The 22,192-nt window shown below is 51.2% G+C and overlaps 1 protein-coding gene across 2 annotated transcripts in view; it reads right to left on the reverse strand.

Annotated features, from left to right (window-relative positions):
• Positions 1-22,192, reverse strand: part of Mgat5b (alpha-1,6-mannosylglycoprotein 6-beta-N-acetylglucosaminyltransferase B) — a 67,530-nt gene that overhangs the window by 16,692 nt on the left and 28,646 nt on the right. For both annotated transcript variants that reach the window (XM_028752933.1, XM_028752934.1), the window contains exons 8-10: positions 21,300-21,469; positions 2,476-2,607; positions 1,068-1,201 (exon numbers count right to left, since the gene is read on the reverse strand). In XM_028752933.1, coding sequence (XP_028608766.1) covers positions 1,068-1,201; positions 2,476-2,607; positions 21,300-21,469 — 436 coding nt within the window. The remainder of the gene's footprint in view (positions 1-1,067; positions 1,202-2,475; positions 2,608-21,299; positions 21,470-22,192) is intronic.

Raw genomic sequence — 22,192 nt, forward strand, 5'->3', positions numbered from 1 at the left:
CCCAGAGCCTCTGAAGTGCCACAAATTAGATACTTATGATGCTACCCTGCTCATAGCTGAGGACCAGTGAGGCGGCTTAGGGCGGAGGAGGTGCCTGCCACCAAGCCTGACAACCGGAGTTCAGTCGTAGGGAATCACATGACAGAAGGAAAAAACCGATTCCAGCAAGTTGTCCCCCGACTCTCAACATTCGCCATGGCATGTGTGCACCCCACTGCCAAGGCCCCATGCACACCAACGAATACACACAATAAAAGATATCTTCAGTGATACCAGATAGACCCTTAACCAAGAACTGCATATGGTTGAAATCTCAGCCCTTAGGCCGAGGTAGGAGTTCAAAGCCAGACTCGGGTATATACTGAGAGCCTTCTCAAAGTTTTCGAAGTGGGGTAGGCTGAGGATGTAGCTAACATGCACAGAGCCCGGGTGTGACCCTCAGTGCTAGAAATAAAAACCAGGCTACAAATGGCTGACACTGCTCCTGAGGAGTCCCCTCCCTTCAGGCTCACCCCAGTGCTGGCGCCTACCTAAGCTTCCATATTTCCAGAACCTTCAGGCTCATCTATCTGCTTAGTTATCGTCCCTCTGTGTAGAAAGGCGCACTGTTCTTTGCCCCAGCCTGCTTCCAGTTTCTCTGGTTGGTCCTGGAAGCTTCTGGAAGGCGGCTGGGCCCCTGCTCTGAGCCATGGGCTTCTGAGAGCTCCCAGCCTGGAGTCGTTACCAGCCCTAGACACGGCCTCTAGAATCTCTGTGATGCCTGCTTGTCTCTACTCAAGGGGATGGTCGGTGCTTGTTAAGTCCATTCCACTGGCCCAGGAGGAAGGAGAGCCGTACCTGCACACATGGGAGACCCTTCCCTGCAATATGGGGAGAGCCATCCCTGCACACATGTGAGACCCACTCCTGCAATATGGGGGGGAGCCACCCCTGCATACATGGGAGAGCTGCCCCTGCATACATGGGAAGAGCCACCACTACACACATGGGAAACTCACCCCTGCACACATGGGGAGACCTGCCCCTGCACATACCAGGGTACCCCCTTCTCTCCCAGTAACACTCACGGAACATGGTCATGAACTGCTTGGGGTTGAGGTTCCAGTAACCCCAGTTGGTCCGGTAGCCATGTAGTGTGGCATACTCTTCGTGGTTGTACGCTGGTTCCGTCCCAAAGGTGTCGATGACTCGGATTCTGCACCTGTCCTCCCCAAGAGTGAACCAGGACTGAGGCCATACCTTTCTGTGTGCCCCTGTGGCTAGGTCAGGGGAGTACAGTACTTGACAAGGACTTCACCTAGGCCCCGCCTCACTGTGTGGCCTCAGTGGTGCTTCACCGTCTCTGTGCTAACTTCCCCAACGGGAATAGCAGTGGCCAGTCTTGAAGCCTGCAAGGGCCTCTGATTGGTGTCACCTCCACTGGAGTAAGGCTAGCAAGAGAGGCGGTGTCTGAAGGGGTGTGGTCACTTCATTGCCCAGAGTCATTTGTAAGTTGTGCTTTGTTGGGAAGAACAGTGTTCATGGGTGGGGTCCTGGGGGCCTGAGCTTGGGAGACTGCCCCAAGCTTTCTCTGCAAGGGGTGAGTCCCTTCCAGGGCTCAAAAGAAGTTCTGACCCCTGGCTTCCCTCCTCCACTGTTTCCCTTCTTCCAAAGCTTATAGTCTAAACCCCAGTACTCTTATAGGATCAGCTAACCTAGGGCCAGGTCACTCTGAGACCGTGCCTCCAGGAACCCTACCCACCCATCCTACCCTGAGTGGCTCCTGAAGAAAGGTGCTGACAGTTAGACACACACCGCCCCCCACCAAGCTGCCAGGGCCCAGCATTCTTCTGGGTGACCCAGAATTTTGCAGAGTGCTGAGGTCGGCAGGATTCCTGATTCCCGCGGAGAGGGGATGGGGCAGGCAGGATGGCAATGTGCAGACAGCGCACATTAATAACAAAAGCAATAACGCCGGCCGTCACCTCCCTCTAATGAAATCACACCGTTGATGGCATTAGGGCATAGGAATGAGCAGTGGGGCTCTCAGTGCTAAGTGAACTCCGTGATGCTGGCTGTCACCAGGGAAAGGGCATGGGCTGGTACCCCACTTCAGGCTCCATGGTGGAGATCTTGACCACAGAGGAGTTCTTTCCCACCCTCCTCACCTTCTGGGATGCCTCGGGCCCTCCATCCAGGTCACCTCCCATCCTACCAGGTTTCAGTCCCCATTCAGCAGGGGCTTGGGTGGCTCTAAAGGGCTGTCAGCAATCTGTTTGGGACGGGAGTAGTTTGGAGAAGGAAGGGAAGGCTGAGACAGGAAGAAGAGGGCCATGCAGTGTTTCACCCTGGGATAGCTGGCAGGAGGAAAGGCCTGAGGGAGGAGCTGTGGGCCAAGAAGTTCCTGGGTCTGGGTCTGGGTCTACCCTGGGCTAGCTGTCAGGAGGGAAGGCATGGGGGAGGAGCTGTGGTCCCAGCAGTCTCTGGGCCTCTCACCTGTACTTCTTGAAGGACAGCCCCATGTGCTGTTTCATCTGTTGCAGGCCATGATAGTCCGTGTAGATGAGGTCAAAAGGCAGAGGTACGGTGAGCGGGCAGTTCCCCCGGCCTGGCGGCACCCCTAAGTTACTGAGAGAAGAGCCCATCAGAGTCTGAGCCCGGAGACACCCATCTTCCCAACTAACCCTGCACTCAACCAGTTCCCACAGCCCAGGGCGGAAAGCAAGGGGAGACTGCCCGAGGACGGGGTGGTGAGAGCCCACTCTCAGAATCAAATGGGACGGCACTATCCAGTTGTACGGACTTCACTGCACATGGCATCCACCTACGGGCAGGGGGACCTAAATCCACACAGGCTACTTTGCCAAGCAGTGCGCCTGGCCTGGTTCACCTGCCAGGAGGAAGGAGACTTCTGTATTTCCTGCAGGCCTGAGTTTGCTCAGAGCACAAGTCTGGTTTTCAGGGTACCATGAACGGGAGCCAAAGCCCTCTGAGTCCTTTCAGCGTCCACTCAGCGCCAAGGATTCCAAATGTCACAGCTGACCCAGCTCTTGCAGGCTTCTGGGGAGCCCCTCCCTGCCCCAGCCAGCCATAGCACTGAGGCCCCTGGGACCAGGGGCCTGCCTGTGCCTGGCACTTCACAAACACAAAGGTTTGTCGTCCCCTCAACACCCCCCCCCCCCACACACACAGCTGCCTCCAGTGACCCGGAAGCTATGGCTGGGTCAGAACTGAGTGGAGATCCTCTGTTGTTTGACAGAAGGCTGACTGTCAGCCATCATGGGAGCATCAAGGACATGGCCATAGCCTTGCGGCTTCTTCTAGAACAGCCATCTGGTCGGGGCTTTCCCTGGAGAAGGCTCTAAGCCTTGGCACAGCCGCCACAGCTGCCAACTTCAGCACTATCAAGAACTCAACTCTCTGTTGGCAAAACTATCACCTCCCACTAGGCCCCTGAGGAAATGACTAGGAAGCCCCCTGGCTTCTCCCCTTCATACTTTTGAGTGGGCCTCTGCTGCCCATGGCGCCCCCTACCCCTTCTCCTTATACCAGGGTAGAGAAGAAAGCCCGGGGTCAAAATAACATGGAGGACAGAGATGACCCCCTCATGTCCTTCCTTTTAATACACATTTTGTAGGATATTATGGGGTGCCAGGCCCTATCCCCCAGGAGCCCTGTGGTCCTTGGATTATGAAGGCCCCAGGAAGCGTGAGTGGCCTGGGGAGGGACAGGGCATAGGAGCAGACAGAGCAGGCATCAGGTCCAGCTGTTGGGAGCTGATTAAACTTTGAGAGCAAAGAAGACCATGTCCAAACAGGCCTAGAATGCAACGAGTCCTTGTCTTTCCGAAACTCTCAGCTCCTAGCGGTCTAACGTGGCCTTTTATTGGACTGCGTGTCCCATGTTTTGCCTCAGGCCATTGGCTGCTTGCAGGAACAGGACAAAACCTCCTTTGGTTGTACCTCAGATGCAAGAGTGCTGGAAGAGGCCCCAAGGTCTCCTGGGAGCCCACACCATAAGCAACCTTGGGCCAGGGAGGTGATGGGTTCTGACAAGGACAGACTCATTAAAGACACAGGACCATGACTGATCCATTGCCCAGTTGTGTCTCAGGCTCTCTGAAATAATTCAAGCCAGGTGGAAAAGTACCAGCCCAGCATCCACTGTACTGTTTGTGCATGCTCAGCACATCCCGGCCCAGGCTGGGGGAGGGGCCAGTGCACACTGTGTTCTGAACAAACCATCCACTATGGCCGCTTTTTGGTGATATAGATGCACTGTCCCACAAGACTGCAAAGAAAAGATGCCAGGATTGGGGCTGGGGACGGATATGGTGGCATCAGAGTGTCTGTCTCTACAGAGCATGATGACAGGAAAAAACGGGCCAGCAACCTGCCTTGCTGAGCTGACTCTCAACCATGTGCCCCCAATGCCAGACACTGCTGCGGAGGCAGCAAGGCCTTAATGGCCTCGTTCCTTATATATAAAACCTTTAATTTTGCCACACAGCCTCTGCCCTGTGCCTTCTGCTCTCTGGGGGCCATTTTCCCACGACTCCCAGGTTTCTAAGAGAAGGATGCCTCCTGGGCCAGCCAGTGATGGAGAACAGTCAGAGAGCCCGTGATCTGTGGCACCCTAAAGCAGTTCCGTGAAATATTCTGTGGTATTTTTCAGTGTTAAACTACCACCTCTGTTGTGTAGGGCATCTCTGCTGTGTCCTTCTCCCCAGCCCCAAACTCCTCTAGTAAGGCCAACACTCCTGTAGGAGCCTCACTACTGCTAAGCTTGACAGCACCCGGAGAGAAGAAGACAGGTGCTGCTCCTCCTCTTGGTCTCACTCAACTGAGAACTACAGACCAAGGGAACCAGGGACCCTTGCTCTCGCCCTCTCCTGGCAGATTCGAGGAAGTGGGTAGCTACTGCTTCTCCTGATGGGAATCTGGTGCTGGGAAAATGTAAATCAATGTGTCTGGGGTCAGCTACCAATACCTCTGAAGTGACATGTCTCCTCACGTCTTTCTGATTGCTTCCAGGTAACATGTGTCACCCTGTCTCTGCATTTCCTTGGTTTGGTTTGGTTGAGACGGGGTCTCAGTACGTAGGTGTCCTTGACTGGCCTGAAACTCTGACCAGACTAACCTTGAATTCCCAGGGACCCTCCTGCCTCTGCCTTCCCAGTGCTGAGTTTAAGATGTATGATACCACGCCTGACTTCTTAGGTTAGTCTTTATTGTTACCTGGACTGGATTTAGAGCCACCGTGGAAACATCTCTGGAAACTGTGTAAAGTATCAGGTTTTTTGTTTGTTTGGTTTTGGTTTTGTTCGTTTTGTTTTTGAGATAGTGTTGTTTTTTTTTTTTTTTTTCTGTGCAGCTCTAGCTGTTCTGAAGCGTGCTCTGTGGACCTGCTAGCCTTGAACTCACAGAGATCCACCTGCCTCCCAAGTGCTGGGGCTGAAGGCGTGCGCCACCACTGCCTGGCTGCCAAGCGTCAGTTCTTACATGAGTGCTGGGATACAAACTCAGGTCCTCATGCCTGTTCTGTTTAAACTAATGCACTGCCCTCGGTGCACTCTAAACAGCATTCAGTAAGGTCTGCCATTTCTCTAGAAAGGTACTAGCTATTGTTCCATGTCCTTACACGTATGATCAGCTAGCTCTCCTAACAGAAGACACTCGGAATCCTCGGTGTCAGAAGGCCCCTCAACGCTGTCCATTGTTTTGGTCACAGTGAAACTTTGGAGTCAAATCTCCAGCTGCCTCTCTCTTTTGTGGCATCTGTACTGAGAGACTTACCAAATGGCTACCCCAATCACCTTGTCTGAACTAAAGGCTCCTGGAGAGCAGGCTAGCTTTGAAATTTCAGGACTGAGTTCAGGATCTTGCCCAATAATATTGTCAGTGAGAGGACTCTCTCCAGACAGAAAAAAAAGAGGCATTGGTTGTAAAGATCCTGGGAGGGTAGGTCTGGGTGTGGGAGCTTCATCCAGCAGAATATTCTGGTTTCACCCAGGGGAAAGCAGCATCTAATGGAGCCCAAGCTTCTGCAGGCAACTGGTTGCCCCTCAGCCCTTGGACACCAGGGCCCTGTGTGCAGCTGGAGAAGCACTGCAGAGGGATGGGAGTGGGGGGTGGCGGTGGGGGAGCTGCCAAGCTGGTCACCTTGTGTCTTTCCTGGGAAGAAGGGAGTGAGAAGCTGCAGCCTCCTTGCCCAAGGGACCAGGATTTCACCTTCTGCTGATTCCCTGAGGGGAGGCAGGCAGAGCTTCATTGCTCCCAAAGGCACCTGAGTACCAAGGAGCAGAAAGGTCAGCTACTCAAGGGGGCGGTAGGTTTACAGCCTGTAATTCAAGTACACTTTTATGGGCCATCTGATACTAAGTGGTTGGCTGCAGCTGCCTCTTGAATTGAAAAAAAAAACACCAGCCTGACAGTCTCCAGCCAGAGGTGGCTCCCAGAGCTACACAGTCTCAGCCAGAGGTGGCTCCCGGAGCTACACAGTCCCAGCCAGAGGTGGCTCCCGGAGCTGCACAGTCTCCAGCCAGAACACTGTTCTGATGATGCTTCTGCATCTCTAGTACCAGCTCTTATTCCATGGACCCTGAGTCACAGAATAAGATTTCGGAGCTTCCAGAGGAAAGGTTGCCCCACTGAAAGGATGCAGTTTTTAGAACTGCTAAACCTGGTGGCCTGAGGGACGCTCCCTGGACCACTTGGGTGGGATCTAAACATGAAGAAGGCTGAATGAGATGGCTTCACAGGTAAAAGTGCTTGTTGTTAAGCCTGATGACCTGAGTTTGGTCCTCAGAATGGGCAAGGTGGTAGAAAACCGACTTATACATACACACACGCACGCACATGCACACACACAAATAAAAAAGTAATTTAATACAGAGGTAGGGATGGATAAGGCGGTAGCCCAAGGACATGGACACTCACACAGGTCACCTGAGTCCCTCCACCTCTGTGCTCAATACAAATCAACCCACACAGAAAGGCCAGGGTCCCAACTACTGAGGTGGTCATTCGGTAAAGTGCTTGCCTTGCAAGCAGGAGGAACTGAGTTCACTCCCTAGCACCTATGTAACATGCTGGAGGTAGCAGTGTGCATGTACAATCTCAGTGTTGGTCTCTCTAGCCAGACAACCTAGCCTAACCAGTTAACTCCAGGTCCCAGGGAGATATGCTTCTTAACAAAGTACTGGCTTGGAGATGGCTCTATGGAAAAATCACTTGCCAAGCAAACGTGAGTACCTGAATTTGTAATCCTAGTACCCATTTAAAAGCGTGGCGTGAGCCTAGTGGTGGTGGTACTCGCTTTTAATCCCAGGACTTGGGAGGCAGAGGCAGGTGGATCTCTGAGTTCAAGTCCAACCTGGTCTACAGAGTGAGTTCCAAGACAGCCAGGACTACACAGAGAAACCCTGTCTCAAACACACACACACACACACACACACACACACACACACAAGCTTGGTGTGAGTCCTGGAAAGATAGACCAGTGGTTACGAGCACTTATTGCTCTTTCAGGGGTCATGTGTTCAGTTCCCAGCACCCACAAGGTGGCTCAGAACTCAGAAGGTGGTTCTAGGAGATATAAATGCTCTCTTCTGGTTTCTCTAGGTACCAGGCATCCACATAGAGTTCAAACATACATGCAAAACATTCATAAAATGAAAATTTTTGATGAACTGAACATGGCAGCACCGGTCTGTAACTCTAGCTCTTGAGAGCAGAGACAGGATTCTAGGAGCACTGGAGACCCTGTCTTAAAAATCAAAGTGGCGGGAGCTAGAGAGATGGCTCAGCAGTCAGGAGTACATACGGCCTTTGGCAAGGACTTAAGTTTGGTTCCCAGCACCCACATTGGGTGGCTCCCAACAGCCTATAACTCCAGCTCCAGGGTGATCCTATGCCTTTGGCCTCTGCAAGCACCTGGATTCACATTCACATACCCACATGCAGAGGCACACACACATACAAATAACCAATAACAATAAAAATGTATCGGTTTAAAGAATAAAGTTGAATAGACACTGAATACTGTCCTCTGCGCACGAACACGTGGGCCAGCATGCATACATACATGCATGCAGGCATCTCTCATACACACGCACACCCACATCCACACACCCACAGACCCACACCCACACACATGCAAACACACACAGCTAGCTTCTGGGGAAGGGAGAAACAGATCTACAGTATAGTGGGGACAGTCTTAATTTTGCAAGAAGAGATCTGAAATGGCCGAGAGCAGCAGCTGCATACTAAACTGAATGTACTTAAAGCCACCAGACTGCACCCTGTAAAATGGTTAAGATGACATATTTCATGTGATGTGCATTTTGCAATCATTAAAACAGCTAGCCCTCCATATGCCCAGATCCCAGCATTTTGTGTCCCAGAGGCACTGGGGTCCCATCCTGCCTGGGAGTCCCAGCTGGTTGCAGATGGCACAGGGCAAGAATCAGCCCCCTCACTTTCGCTAGAAGACCAGCGTAGGATGGGGCAGGATAGGAAGCAGTCTGCTGGGTTCTGCTATAGAGAAAACCCTCTGTGGACATGAGGTGCCGGGTGGCCTTGTGCAAGACCCTGCACTCCCCTGCTGTCCACCTCCGCCTCTGTACCGTCTTGCTCAGATGCATCTCCACTGTCTCTCCTCCGCTAAAACTCCTCCACTCCTCCATTTTATTTTTCTCTATGCCTTTGGTTCACAGCTAGAAATAATCTCTAGATACTGCTCACATTTGGGGAAAAACTACTCTCCTCTCTGTCTCTCACTCTGTATATGTGTGTATGTTAGTGTCTATGTTTTGGGGTCTGTCTCTGTGTGTCTGTCTGTCTTTGTGTATGTGTGTGTGTGTTCGTGTCTCTGTCTGTGTGTGTGTATGTGTGTGTCTGTCTATGTCTGTCTGTCTCTGTGTGTATGTTTCTGCTGTCTCTCTGCGTGTGGCTGTCTCTCTGCGTGTGTCTGTCTCTGTTTCTCTGTATGTTTTTCTCCCTCTCCCTCTCTCTCTCTCTCTATCTCTATCTGTGTGTGTGTGTGTGTGTGTAGCATGGACTTAATTAAAAAGACTTCCTAAAAGTGCTTAAATACCTTTGTCTCCAGAGCTAAAGGGCGCCCAGGGATCCTGGGCTTCCCCCAAATGTGTCGCACTGCTGGGAACATGTGACCAGGTAGGCTTGAATGTTCTGTCTCTTCTGAGGTCTGCCCATTTCCTTAACATCACTGGCATTGCCCTTTCCTCTCCCATGAGCCCATCCCAGAACATCAGGTGGCATACAGGAGGAACCCAGAGACCTAACTGGGCATCTATGGAACTGTTTAGGAAGCAGGGAGATTGCTAACAGAGAATTACAGTCTCCTGCCATCATGGCTGCCCATCCTTTGTCCACTATGGGGCCTTCGATGCTATCCTAGAGTGGTCATCCTTGGTTTCCACCTCCTGGGAAGGTAGATGTCCTCAGATACCTCCAGCCTGGCATGCAGGCTCTTAAAGGGTCCTGACCTGAAGCCAAGGAGAACTATCAGGTCCCACAGGAGGAAACAAAGCACAGAGACAGCTTCAGAGATATCCACGGTGGCCATGGACCAAGGGACGGAAAAGGGAAACTGAGGAAGCGAGCTCTCTCAGTGCTGGGCAGACAATGCAGGTGGGTTGTCTAAGGCTAACACCATCTTTCCCAGTGTTCTTTGCTAGTAAGCAAGCTCAAGGCTAAGAATAGGACTGTGGCTCTCCCAGGAGAGCCCAGGAAACCATACGCTCACCCCTCCAGCTACCGAACCGCTGGTGTGAAGAAGCTACGAGTGTCAGGTTTATATAAGCCGGCTGTGCTAATGCTAGGCACGAGGTCAGCCTCTCTCACCCACACCATATTGCCAGAACCAGGACAGACGGTCTCAGCAACCCTCAGTGGTCATCATCCCGAGGGGTGACCCATTTCAGCTTCTGATGCCCAGGCTGGCCTCTAGGGGCCCTGTCTCAGGTAGGGTCTGGTATTGGGATTTTTTTCTTTTTAATCGGGTGAGCATCACATCCCAGGGGCTCTCACTAGCCAGAGCAGTTCCACGAAGCCTCACTAAGGACCAGTCTGTTTGGAGATCTTTGGAGACATAAAGGTGACAGGGCTCTGCTTCCAAGTCTAAAGTAAGATTCCCCACAGGGGCTGAAAGAAGCAGAAACAAGACCAGCCAGGGGTTCTGCATTCTCAATGAAGAGTGGAGAACAATGCAGTCCAACTCCAGGGGAACTGTTCTACCACCTATACGCTGGGTTGTGGGGATGCTAGGAGTTAGCCTTCCTACCCAGGACTTCCGCCAGTCCAACCAGGGCAAACCTGTCCCTTCTGAGAGGGGGCTGAGAAAACAGTCCTGGTCCTTTTCTGTGGGTGGCACACACCTTTTTTCCATCCCTTCTGTCCCACCCACCCTGACAGAAGTTTCCCTCTCCTGTATGTGGTAGAGCCCACAAAGCATGGGCCTCTATGTGAGAGACTCCCCGACCCCAGCCCTGGACATCAGGAAAGGGGAGGGGGACTTCACAAGGCTGCTTCTGTCCTGCGCTGGGAAAGAGAAGAGCTGGGACCAGAACAGCCTGATCCACTGCCTGGGGAAGGGCTGAGTGGGCCTGGCTAGTGACCCAAGATCCAATTGTTGGTCAGATGCACAGGGGGATGCCCCACCAGGGTCCCCAGGCAGGGAGAATGGGTGGGTCCAGCCAGGGATGGAGGCGGGACTAACAGGCAAAGTGAGCCTAAGCAAGTGAGGAGGGAGGGGAGAGCTGGAGAGTGACAAGGAGGATCAGTGTCAATCACAGATAGCCACACGCTCTTGGGGGCGTGGCACTCTGTAGAGAGTGAAGTCCAAGCTGGCTTTTCCTTCCTTTTCCTGTTCCATGTACTTATATATTAGAACATATTTGAAGCACTCAGAAAATCATAAAAAAGAAATAATAGAATGAGTTTCTGAACACTGCACCTCCACTACCCAGCCTGTCCCTGACTTCATATTTACCATATTTGGCTTGATTATTTTGTCTTACAGGGCAGCATATTGTGAGTGTGGGATAGGCTGCCAGGAGTGGTTTCTCTGTCTTCCTCTCATCTCCCAACCCTCCACCCTCTTCCTACAAAACTCCTCCCATCTTGTCTCAAAATAAAACAAAAGTCACCATAGGTGATGCTGAGTTCCCTGGTCCCCAACCCTGGTCTGCCTGCACTGACCACGCCCCAATACTAGGTTCACAAAATGGGGCGGCACAGTTTCTGATAGTGCCAGCCTGCGTCACCAGAAGACGTGAACCCCAGCCTCAGTTCCCAAGGCTGTGATGGTGTTGGGAATGGGTCTTAGCAGATGGAGTCAATGCTAACATGGGGTGCTGAGTAGAGCCCTGATCCAGCGTGAATACTCTTCCTAGTGAAGGAGGGAAGGTACACAGAGACACACTCTGAGGGAAGACCATGAGGAAGACAAGGGGTAGATCACTTGTAAGCCAGAAATGATGAGATCCCCAGAGCAGGCCTGGGCCGGACCAGCTCAAAGAACCCAAGCTCCACCAAGTTCTAACCTCAGGCTGCAGCCTCCAGAACCACGGGTGACATTTTCCTATTGTTTGAGGAATATCCAGCCTGTGGCATGTTGATTGATCAGTCCGTTCCCACCCTGGCACTGCCAATTTCCTCTTTAGTCCCTGTCGGACTCCAGGAAAAGGCCACCCATTCATAGTCACCATCACCCAACTGTCTTCTCTGTCTATAGTCTTTGTGCTCACAACCCAACCCAAATGTCTCATTCTGCAGATGACAATGACACTCATGTCTTCAAATTCCTTGTATACCTTTCTGTCTCCTTCTTACCTAACTTCTATTTGATATATGTGTTGGACAGCTTATTTTTAAAGAATTATTTATGTATATGAGTTACATGGTCACTCTCTTCAGACACGCTGGAAGAGGGCATCAGACCCCATTACAGACGGTTGTGAGCCTCCATTTGGTTGCTGGGATTTGAACTCAGGACATCGGGAAAAGCAGTCTAAAATCATCAGAGAGGAGGCAGCCACAATTAAGAAAATGCCTCCAGCCAGGTGGTGGTCAAGAGGTAGAGGTCAACCTCTGTGAGTTCTCTCTATGAGAATTCTGTGAGTTCGAGGCCAGCCTGGTCTACAGAGTGAGTTCCAGGACAGCCAGGGCTACACAGAGAGACTCTTTCTTGAAAAAACAAAAACAAAACAACAAGAAAGAAAGGAAGAAAGAAAGAAGGAAAGAAAGAAAGAAAGAAAGAAAGAAAGAAAGAAAGAAAGAAAGAAAGAAGTGGGCAGTGGTGGCACACGCCTTTAATCCCAGCACTTGGGAGGCAGAGGCAGGTGGATTTCTGAGTTCGAGGCCAGCCTGGTCTACAGAGTGAGCTCCAGGAAAGCCAGGACTACACAGAGAAACCCTGTCTCAAAAAACCAACCCCCCCAAAAAAAACCAAAAAAAAAAAGAAAGAAAAGAAAAGAAAGAAAGAAGAGATGAGAAGATAAAAGACCTCCATGAGATCACTATAAGCAAGCCTGTAGAGCATTTTCTTAATTAGTGATCAATGGGGGAAGGCACAGCCCACTGTGGGTGAAGCCATCCCCTGGGCTGGGGGTCCTGGGTTCTATAAGAAAGCAGACTGAGCAAGCCCTGTGAACAAGCCAGTAAGCAGCACCCTCCATGGCCTCTGCATCAGCTTCTAACCCCAGGTTCCTGCCCCATTTGAGATCCTGCCCTGGCTTCCCTCTGTACTGGACAGGGATGTGAAAGTGTAAGTCAACCAAACTGTTTCCTCCATGAGCTGCTTTGGTCATGGTGTTTCATCAGAGCAAAAGAAGCCCTAAGACAGTGTTTTCTTTTCCTTGATTGTTTGTTGACAGGTGTTCATATACAGCCTGGTATATATAGCCTGGGCTGGCCCTGAAATATCTATCCTTCTGCCAAGTCCCCAAGAAGTGGTTTTAGAGGTGTACATCCCTCATTTGGTTTCTTTCTGACTGTGTGTGAATCTATGTGTGTGTGATGTGTGCATGGACACACACACTCATACACACGCACTCATACACAGGTACACATGCCTATGTACATGTGGTGGCCACTAGGGGATGTCAGGTGTCATTTCTATCACTCTGCCTTATTCCTGTGAGACAACAGTCTCTCAGTGAACCTAGAGTGAGGCTGGTGGCCATAAGTCCTTCTGCCTCTACCCTCCACAGCACCAGAGTTAAAGGCACGAGTATGGCCGAGTCTGGCTTTTTAACATGGGTGCCATCTGGTGAGACAGCAAGCATACTAACTCTGGTTTCTTTTCCTTTCTTACCAAGTCACTAATGCTATGCTGGAGACCGACCTAACCCTGATCAGATCCTTAAGACCCCACTTCCAAATGCCACTCACATTAACTGCAGAGAGCAAGTCTCCTACACAAAAATTCTAAGGACACCCTCCATCTTAGTCCCATCTCTGTTTCTGTGATGATATACCTTGTCCTGATAAAAACAACTTAAGGGAGAAAGGGCTTAGTAGGCTTGCAATTCCAGGTTACAGTCCATCACTGTGGGGAAGTCAAGTCAGGAACTTGAAGCCATTAATCATCACATCCACAGTCAAGAGCAGAGGGCAATGAATCCATGTATGCATGCTGGTGCTTACCTTGCTTTCTGCACTCTTAGTGAGAGATCCCTAGCCTAGGGAATGATGCCACCCACAGTGGGCATAATCAAGATTGTCTCCCACATCCATGCCCACAGACTAACCAAATCTAGATAATACCTCACTGAGACTCCTTTCCCAGGTGATTCAAGATTGTATCAAGATGACAAACCACAGCACCCCTCAGAGAATAGCAGTAGCTCCACCCAATCACCACAACTGCCCAGCTCTGGTTCTATCTCCTGAGAAACAGCTGGGCCACATCGCATTGGCTGAGAATAGTCTGAGACAGTCATAGCCAGATATGCAGAGGTTCAAACACCAGAATCTGTCTCAGTTGGTGCTACGGTTTAATAGGAAGTGTCTCCCATAGACTCTGGTCTGAAGGGTTGGTCCTTCGCTGGTGGTGCCATTTTGAGAGATGGTAGAATGTTTAGGAGGCAGAGCCTGGCTGGGAGAAGGAGGTCACTGGAAGCATGCCGTGAAGGGTGTCTTGTTCCCTCCCTTCCTGCCATTACTTTATCCATGTGTGTGCGTTTTCACACATGTATGGGTGCACACATGCACGTGTACACACATGTGTGGAAGCCAGAAGTTGGTATCAGGTGTTTTCCTTCATTACTTTCCAGGTTATTTTATTTTATCTCATTTTATGTCTTTGTTTTTCAAGACAGTGGTTCTCTGTGGAGCCCTGGCTGTCCTGGAACTCACTTTGTAGACCAGGCTGGCCTCAAACTCAAGAGATCTATCTGCCTGCCTCTGCCTCCAGAGTGCTGGGATTAAAGGCGCGCGGCTCAGTGCCTGGCATACTCTCCAGAAGCTGGAGCTCGTCACCACAGCTAGCCTTGCTAGCCAGCACGTCCCAGGGATCAAGTTTCCACCTCGTGAGCACCAGGATCACAGATAGGCAGGCTCCCTGGCTCTGGGCTCTGGAGATCCAACTCTGTTCCCCACGCTTATACTGCAAGTACTCTACCCACTGAGCCATCTCCCCAACCCCTTCCAGTCTTGTTCTCTGCTCCCCTGGAGCCTTGATGTGAGCAGTCTTGGCCATATGCTTCCATTACCACAACATCCTGCCTGACCTCATGCCCCAGCCTTGGCTACACACTGCCACGGTGTTCTCTCTGCCTGACCTCATGTTCAGATCAATGGATCCAGAGGAGCTTGGACTGGATCCTTATACAGCATGAGCTAAAAATAAATCATCCCTCCTTTGAAGGTGTCACTCTGGAGTATTTGCCACGGGGAAAGAGAGATCTGACTGCCACAGCTGGCCAAGCCAAGCACACAAGGCAAACAAGATGTGGTTCCCGATTCTGACATTCCCGGGGCGGGGACCCTTGAGCAAATGTCCCTGGGTTGGAGTCTGATTCCCTGCCTGACTGCACACTGACAGCCAAGGAGTTCTCCCTCCTCCGCTTCCTTGTCCAAACGCGCCCCTCTCAGGCTTCCATCATTTACCAGTTAAGTCAACTAATTTTCTACTAAACCCAATTTCACTCATGGATGGAGGAAGAGCCCATCGTTTTTTCTTGTGCCATGTACTATTAATGCTTGAAATTATGCAGACAAAACTGGCGAGCACTGCCAATTCTCCACAGTCAGAAAGGACAAGGCTTCCCTCTCCAACACCCACTGTGGAGACAGGCCTTCAAGAAGACGGCTCGGGATGCTCCAAGGGACAGGGGCCCTGGCTTTACATCACCTTCCCTGTGCACACTCAGCGGGAGCAAGGCATGGGTGTCTGACGCCACCGCACTGCGCGCTTCCCTCACGGGGCATTGTTCTCACACACCACCTCCCTCATCTAGAAATGTCTTGATGCACCAGAGCCAAATGCGGATTCTGCACACTGCCCCAGACATCCCTCCAGTGAGCCGGTTAATTAAAACGCCAAAACACGAGGAACAGAGAAAACCTGGCTCATCCATCCAGACTTCTTGTTAGTCAGCGGACGGACGAGACACCTGGCAGGAACATCTGCGAATGAGCTACTACCAGTGTACAAGCCGTGTCTTTGTCCCGGTTCCTGCCCACACAGGGTCTGGTTGCAGCTGAGGGCGCTTTCAGAATGCAATGGCCCTCAAATCCCCGTCCCCTGCTGCTGCTGCTGCTGCTGCTGCTGCTGCTGCTGCAGGGCTGACAGGCATGCCTCCAATCCTATCCTCCCACGGTGTCTGTCCAGGCCTATCCAAGCTGACTATACTGTTACAGATTGCCTTGTTTCCCACAAGGTTCAGATGTTGCATACTGACTGTTTCTCTCTCATGTAAGTTTCTCAGCATGTATCTTCATTTGGAAACAGTGTCTTTAAAACGAGGACAAAATGAAGGCTGTGGAGATAGACCAGTGATTAAAAGCACTGGCCTTTCTTACAGAGAACCCATGTTCAGTTCCCAGCATTCATATGGAAGCACACACCCATCTGTAACTCCAGTTCCAGAAGGAGTTCTGGCCTCCGAAGGCACCAGGCACACATGTGGTGCACAGACATATGTGCAGGCAGAATACTATATACATAAAAAAAAAGTTCTTTTTAAAAAGAAAATTGGGTCAGTTGCCTGGGACCTCCCTCATGTGACTGTGATGCATTTCTCAATTTTATTTTATGAACCAGGGTCAGTCTTAGTCTCGTTTCTGTTTGCTATAAAATATCCCGACAAAAGGCAGCTTACAACGAAAGGCTTGATTTGCCTGCCATTCCAGTTATAGTCCATCCTTGTGGGGAAGTCGGGGCAGAAGCTTACAGCAGCTGTTCACATAAATCAAAAGCAGAGAGAATGAGTGCACAAAGGCTTCATTCTCTGCCAGTTCTTTCTATTCCCAAACAGCCCAGGACTTCTGGCCTAGGGAATGGTGCTGCCCACAGTGGGCTGGATCTTCTCACAACGATTAAAGTAATCAAGACAACCTCCTCCCACAGACGAGCTTTTATAGATACACCCTCATCAAGATTCTAGGTTGTATCGTGTTGAAAATCACAACCAACCATCACAGGGTCTCTTATTCTGTAGTCAGAGCGGGTCTCAAACTCATGGTAACTCTCCCGTTTCAGTTCAGGATCCTGGGTGCTAGGGTTACAGATGTGAACCACCATATCCAGCTAGGACGAAGTCCTTGTAATGGGTTTAGTTTAGATACTGACTCACACGAAGAGAAGAGGCCAAGCTTTAGATCCTGACACACAGGCAGGGAAGAGGCCAAGCAGACGGAGGCAAGGATACGGCTGATGTATGCATGTGCTGAGGAACATCCCATAATGGACCTTTCCTGAAACCTCAGGAAAACTCGCCTGTAACAGCAGATCTCAGACTTCTGGCCTCCAAGGCCATGAGGAAGAGTCTCTTGTTTAAGCCACTTAGCCATGATGCCTTTGTTGCCACAACCCGAGAGAAACCCAGCACATTCCAACTGTCCTTCACCATGAAAAGCCTGTGTTTCTATAGTGCCAGAGGGACAGGTTGTGTGCTAAGGACCATGGCTCGGCGTCCACTGGGTTTTACACCTGTCAATCTTACAATTGCAGTTTGGGGAGAAAAGGTCTTCATATCCAACAAAGTATGAGACCACAAAACACACACACACACACACACACACACACACACACACGTGCTCCAGGCCCATGAGCCTAGGGATGGCACTGCTCACAGTGGACGTGGCCCCTCCCACATCAATTTCCAATCTCCAGGCCCATGAGCCTAGGGATGGCACTGCTCACAGTGGACGTGGCCCCTCCCACATCAATTTCCAATCAAGACAGTTTCTCACAGCCAATAGTCACAGGCAGATCTAATCTTGGCAATTCCTCAGTGGAGGTTCCTTCTTCTCAGGTCTTATCAAGTTGACAAAATTAACTAGCTCAGTGGGCTCCTCCTTGTCCAAACCTCCCACTCAGGGCCTCACCCCTCTCTCAGCCCCTGCAGTCAAGGGGATCCTGAGCACTTCCAGCCATGAGTGGGCCTCAAGGGGGCCCTCACACTCCTACAAATCTGCCAAGGCTAAGCTCCATTCCAGGCCCTAACCCATCCTCTGGTCCTGTCCTACGTACACCGAGGACAGCCCTTTGGCACAAGCCAGGCAAAGCCAGCCCCATTCTATGGTTTCCTTACAACCCCAAGGCTGCACTTAGGAAGGCCACTGAGAAAGGCCACAGCTCTGAGCATTGTGGTGTCTTCACCTGAATGTTCATGAGCGTGGTTGAGACTCACTTAGCCAGGGTGCCAAGAGTAGGGTCCTTGTGCTGATCTGTGCAAAACAAGAAGGTGTCTGCTGCAGCCGGGGCTAGTGTTCTCACCCAGAGCACAAACCCAGCATGGCTGGTGCTCTTAATCTTGGAGTGGGGCCACCCCCGGGAAGGAGGGTTTGTTTTTGTTTTGACTGCCAGTTGTTTCCAATTGTATCTAGCAACAGATTTTGAAAGCATCTCCCCAGGAGCCTCCGGGAGAGGTTGGGCTGTTTACACCCGTCTGCCCAGTCAAAGCAAGATAGTTCACACTTAATCCCTCAGGGGACTGAGGTCAGGGCTTTCAGGCATAGCCAAACCTACCAACTTCTTGAGCTTTAGTTCTGAGAAGGGATGACCTCTCAGTGAGGCCCCTCCTGGGATTGAGATCCACAAAAGCCTGTCAGGAATTGAAGCCTGGGAAAAAGAAAGGACTGAGTCTCTGGTGAGATGCCGTTAGGGTGTGTGTGTGTGTGTGTGTGTGTGTGTGTGTGTGTGTGTGTGTGTTGAACATACATACAGATACAAGTGAGCCTGCATTAGTATACAGCATGTGTGCACATGAGAGCAGAGGCTATTTGGACACGTGTGTACATGTGTGCAAGTAGGTGTGAGTGTATTATCCGTATAAGTGGGTATGTGTGTGTCTTCATGCAGTGGTACATATGTGCATGCGTGAGAATAGTGTGCACTGTGTGTGCAAGAACACTCATGTTTGTGCATGTTAGTGTTACATACACAATAAGTTCATGTGTGTAAAAGTGGCTGTCAGATGCACAAGTTCACACATGTACATGAGTGTGGATGATACATTCATGTATATTCCATGCATAAGTTCCTATGTGTATGCATGTGGGTGTTCTGTAAGTTCATGCGTATGCATGTGTTACATGCATAAATTTGTGTGTGTGCATGTGGGGGTTACACGCATACGTTTATGATAGGCACGCACGTGTTACATACTGTAAGTTCATGTTGTGTGTGCACAGACAAGTGTGTGTACGTAGCAAGACAATGGCTACAGGTAGGTGGTTTTCAATTGGGCCAGTCATTACCAGTCCTTTCCACGCCCAGGAAGCCCACAGTCGCTGCTCTGGCAATGGGTGCTCTGGCAGTGGGTACCGGCCTTAGGCTCAGCATCTCATTCCTGAAGTGGACAGTGGAGCTGGGCAGGGGAGGACTCAGGGGTGAAAGGTGGGAGAGGAGAGTCCTGGTGTGGGCTAGAACAGAGCGACCGAACCAAACACTGCCCCTCGGGAAGACGTGCAGTCTCTCGGCTCCTCTGGCAGGATGGTCTACTGATGGTTCTGTGACGGGTATATGGCAGAAACTCTCCCTTTTTTCCCCGGGAGTAAGGTTAGGACAGCTCGTGTCTCTGGCACAGATCAGAGAAGAAGAATCAGGCTGAGTGCTCTGTCTAGTAAGTGGGAGTCCACCTGAAAAGGGGGAGGTGTGGGTAAACCTGACAGAATGCCCTCTGCTCCCAAGGGTCTTTGGAGACCACAGCCTAGAATAAGAGCCTCTTGGCACCCTTGAGATTTGTCCCATTGCAACCTTGGGTGTCTGAATTTGCACCACATTGCTCATGCCATTAGGTCTGAGACTCTGGCCCTGGGTCTGTGGTTTTCCTTTCTCCACGAACCACGTGACTTTTCTATAGGAAACCTCCTGGCCAGGGAAAGGTCACTTGATTATCTGCAAAAGTGGTTATAGTCAAAGCACCCTGATCAGCGCACCTGAGCTCTCTGCCTCAGGGAGCGTAGTAGGCACCGTGCAGGGCAGGCAGGGATACTGGTGGGCACAGTGCAGGATGGGCAGGGGTACTAGTGGGCACCATGCAAGACAGGCAGGGGTACTGGTGGGCACCGTGCGGGGCAGGAAGGGATACTGGTGGGCATCATGCAGGGCAGGCAGATCTCAGCACTGAGGTGGCCCATGCAACTGAGGACACACGATGACTGAGTAAGGGATTGTGGTCTGCCTTCCCTTCAAAGTGGGTCCCTGTCTCTTGCTCTAAAGACACCTTTTAACCTTTACTGTGCCCACAATAAGAGCATTATCATAAAGAATGACTCAGGCCACGGGATGAGTACTCCAAAGCACTGCTCATTTCAACGCCCCTTTCAATGACACAACTCACCCCCACTTCCTCATTCCCCTGACTCAATGAGGCTGGCCCACGAGACAGAATTCAAGTTACAGGTTTCCTGTGGAATGGGTAGTGGGTGGCTGAGGGCAGGTATAGCTGGACACGTGTCCTTGGTATTATTCTCTGTCTCAAGAGAATGGCTGTGGGTGGCCACAGCACGGTGGGTCGTTTTAATCCCGTGCCTCATAGCTGCATTAACACACATACAGAAGTACGTCTCAAAGATGTACCCTGGCATGTATCCAGTGCCACATGAGAAATAAAGTAAGGAAAAGCTTATGTATGTCTGCATCCAACAGATGAATGACAAAAAATATTACCCCATCTAGACATTAGACAAGACACACACATCCACACAAACAACGTACATACACAAACAGCACACACACACAAGCAACATACACACAAACATACACACAAACACACAAACACACACTCTTATCCTTCAGTATCCCTCTGTCTTTCTGTCTGACTGCCAATCTGACTCTCTCTCTCTCTCTCTCTCTCTCTCTCTCTCTCTCTCACACACACACACACACACACACACACTCCTATCCTTCAGTACCCCTCTGTCTGTCTGTCTGACTGCCTATCTGACTTTTTGTCTGTCTGTCTGTCTGTCTCTCTCTCTCTCTCTCACACACACACACACACACACTCCAGTTCCTTTGTATTCCACATGTTCTTACTCTCCATACCCCCCCCCACATTCTCACACACAATCTTTTAGACTCTCTTCACCACCAAGCACAGGGTAGGGGTGTATCTATGCTGCACAGTGCTGGAAGGATCTCAACAAGCCTAGAACTGGCAGTCAGCATCACCTGTCACCTAGTGCCTCATAGGATGCCCAAGGAGACCAGCTCCAAAAACACACTCTGAAGACTATGCTCACCCCACCAGGAAGACAGGCAGGGGGTGGGGGTACCTCATGTGCATATGGTGACTCCTCTCTCAAGACATTATGCATTAGCCTGTGAGCACAAACCCAGACCTAGTCTCTTGGCAAAGGCCAAGAGCTCTCAGACTGCTGCTCTGCAAACACACTTCCTCTGTGGATTCTAAATCCAAACAGGCATCTGCATGGGAGAGGGAGCGGGAAGCAGATAAGCAGGTGGAGGAGGGAAGCAGGGAGGACCAGCACCTGACAAAGGGCTACCTCCAGGCTGTGGGGCCCCCCCCCCCCCCGAAGACAGAGCATCAGCTGGGTGGCCAGGCTGTCCTTCATCCCCTCCCTACCCCACCAGGATGTGAATGGCTCTCTGGCACTCACCTCTGCAGCTCCTTCAGGGAGACTGTAATCCTCAGGCTGTGGCCCAGCACGTAGAGAGCAGCCAGAATGTCTGCCCACTGCACCATCTCTCCCAGAGGCCCACCCTTCAACACCCTTGGGCTGAACACGTCCCCAGACTCCTCTGTCAGGAAGCCGATGTGGACAAGGATCTGGGTGAGCAGAACATAGAGGGGTGGGGTCAGAGGGGAGCAGTAGCTCTTAGGTCTGTACACGCCACGCCAGAATCACCCTAGAGACCATCCACAACATGCAGGGTCTCCAGGCCAGGCCTGGTTGGCTGGTTTTAGACACAGAACTTTGGGGCTGTAGGTGTTGGCGGTTATGTGATTGCCTCATGGGGCTTACTTTGCAGATGAAAGAGTGGACAACAATATGCATGCAGTTCTCTATTCCGTGAATAAAAGGATGGGTAGACAGACGGACAGATGGATAGACAGATGAGCCCTCAATCCTTCCTCAGTCTGTTATTCGCAGACTCCTATAACTCTTCTGCCTGTCAGGATGAAAATGTCCCAAGGATGCAGGACCTCCAGGGGCTGACCATCCTGGACCAGCCTGAGAAGGGGCCAGGGGCTCAACCATCCATCCTGACCCTGTTACCCTCAAGTCCTGTGACCGAATCGAGTTAAAAGAATCTAATGCCACCGGTTCAAGGATATGCACTATGCCCAGCCAGAACTCCTTGTCTACCTGCAATGACCTGAAACTGTTGTGCCCGTTTGGAACCATAGACTCATCTGGAACTGTGTCTACTTGGACCCTCATGGCCACCCCCACATGGAGCTCCATGCCCACCTGGAGTTTCACTCCCACCTGGAGCCCCATGCCCACCTGGAGCCTCATGCCCACCTGGAGTTTCACTCCCACCTGGA

The sequence above is a fragment of the Grammomys surdaster genome, unplaced genomic scaffold, assembly GCF_004785775.1.
Source record: "Grammomys surdaster isolate TR1022 unplaced genomic scaffold, NIH_TR_1.0 125940, whole genome shotgun sequence".
In the NCBI taxonomy this organism is placed as follows: Eukaryota; Metazoa; Chordata; class Mammalia; order Rodentia; family Muridae; genus Grammomys; species Grammomys surdaster.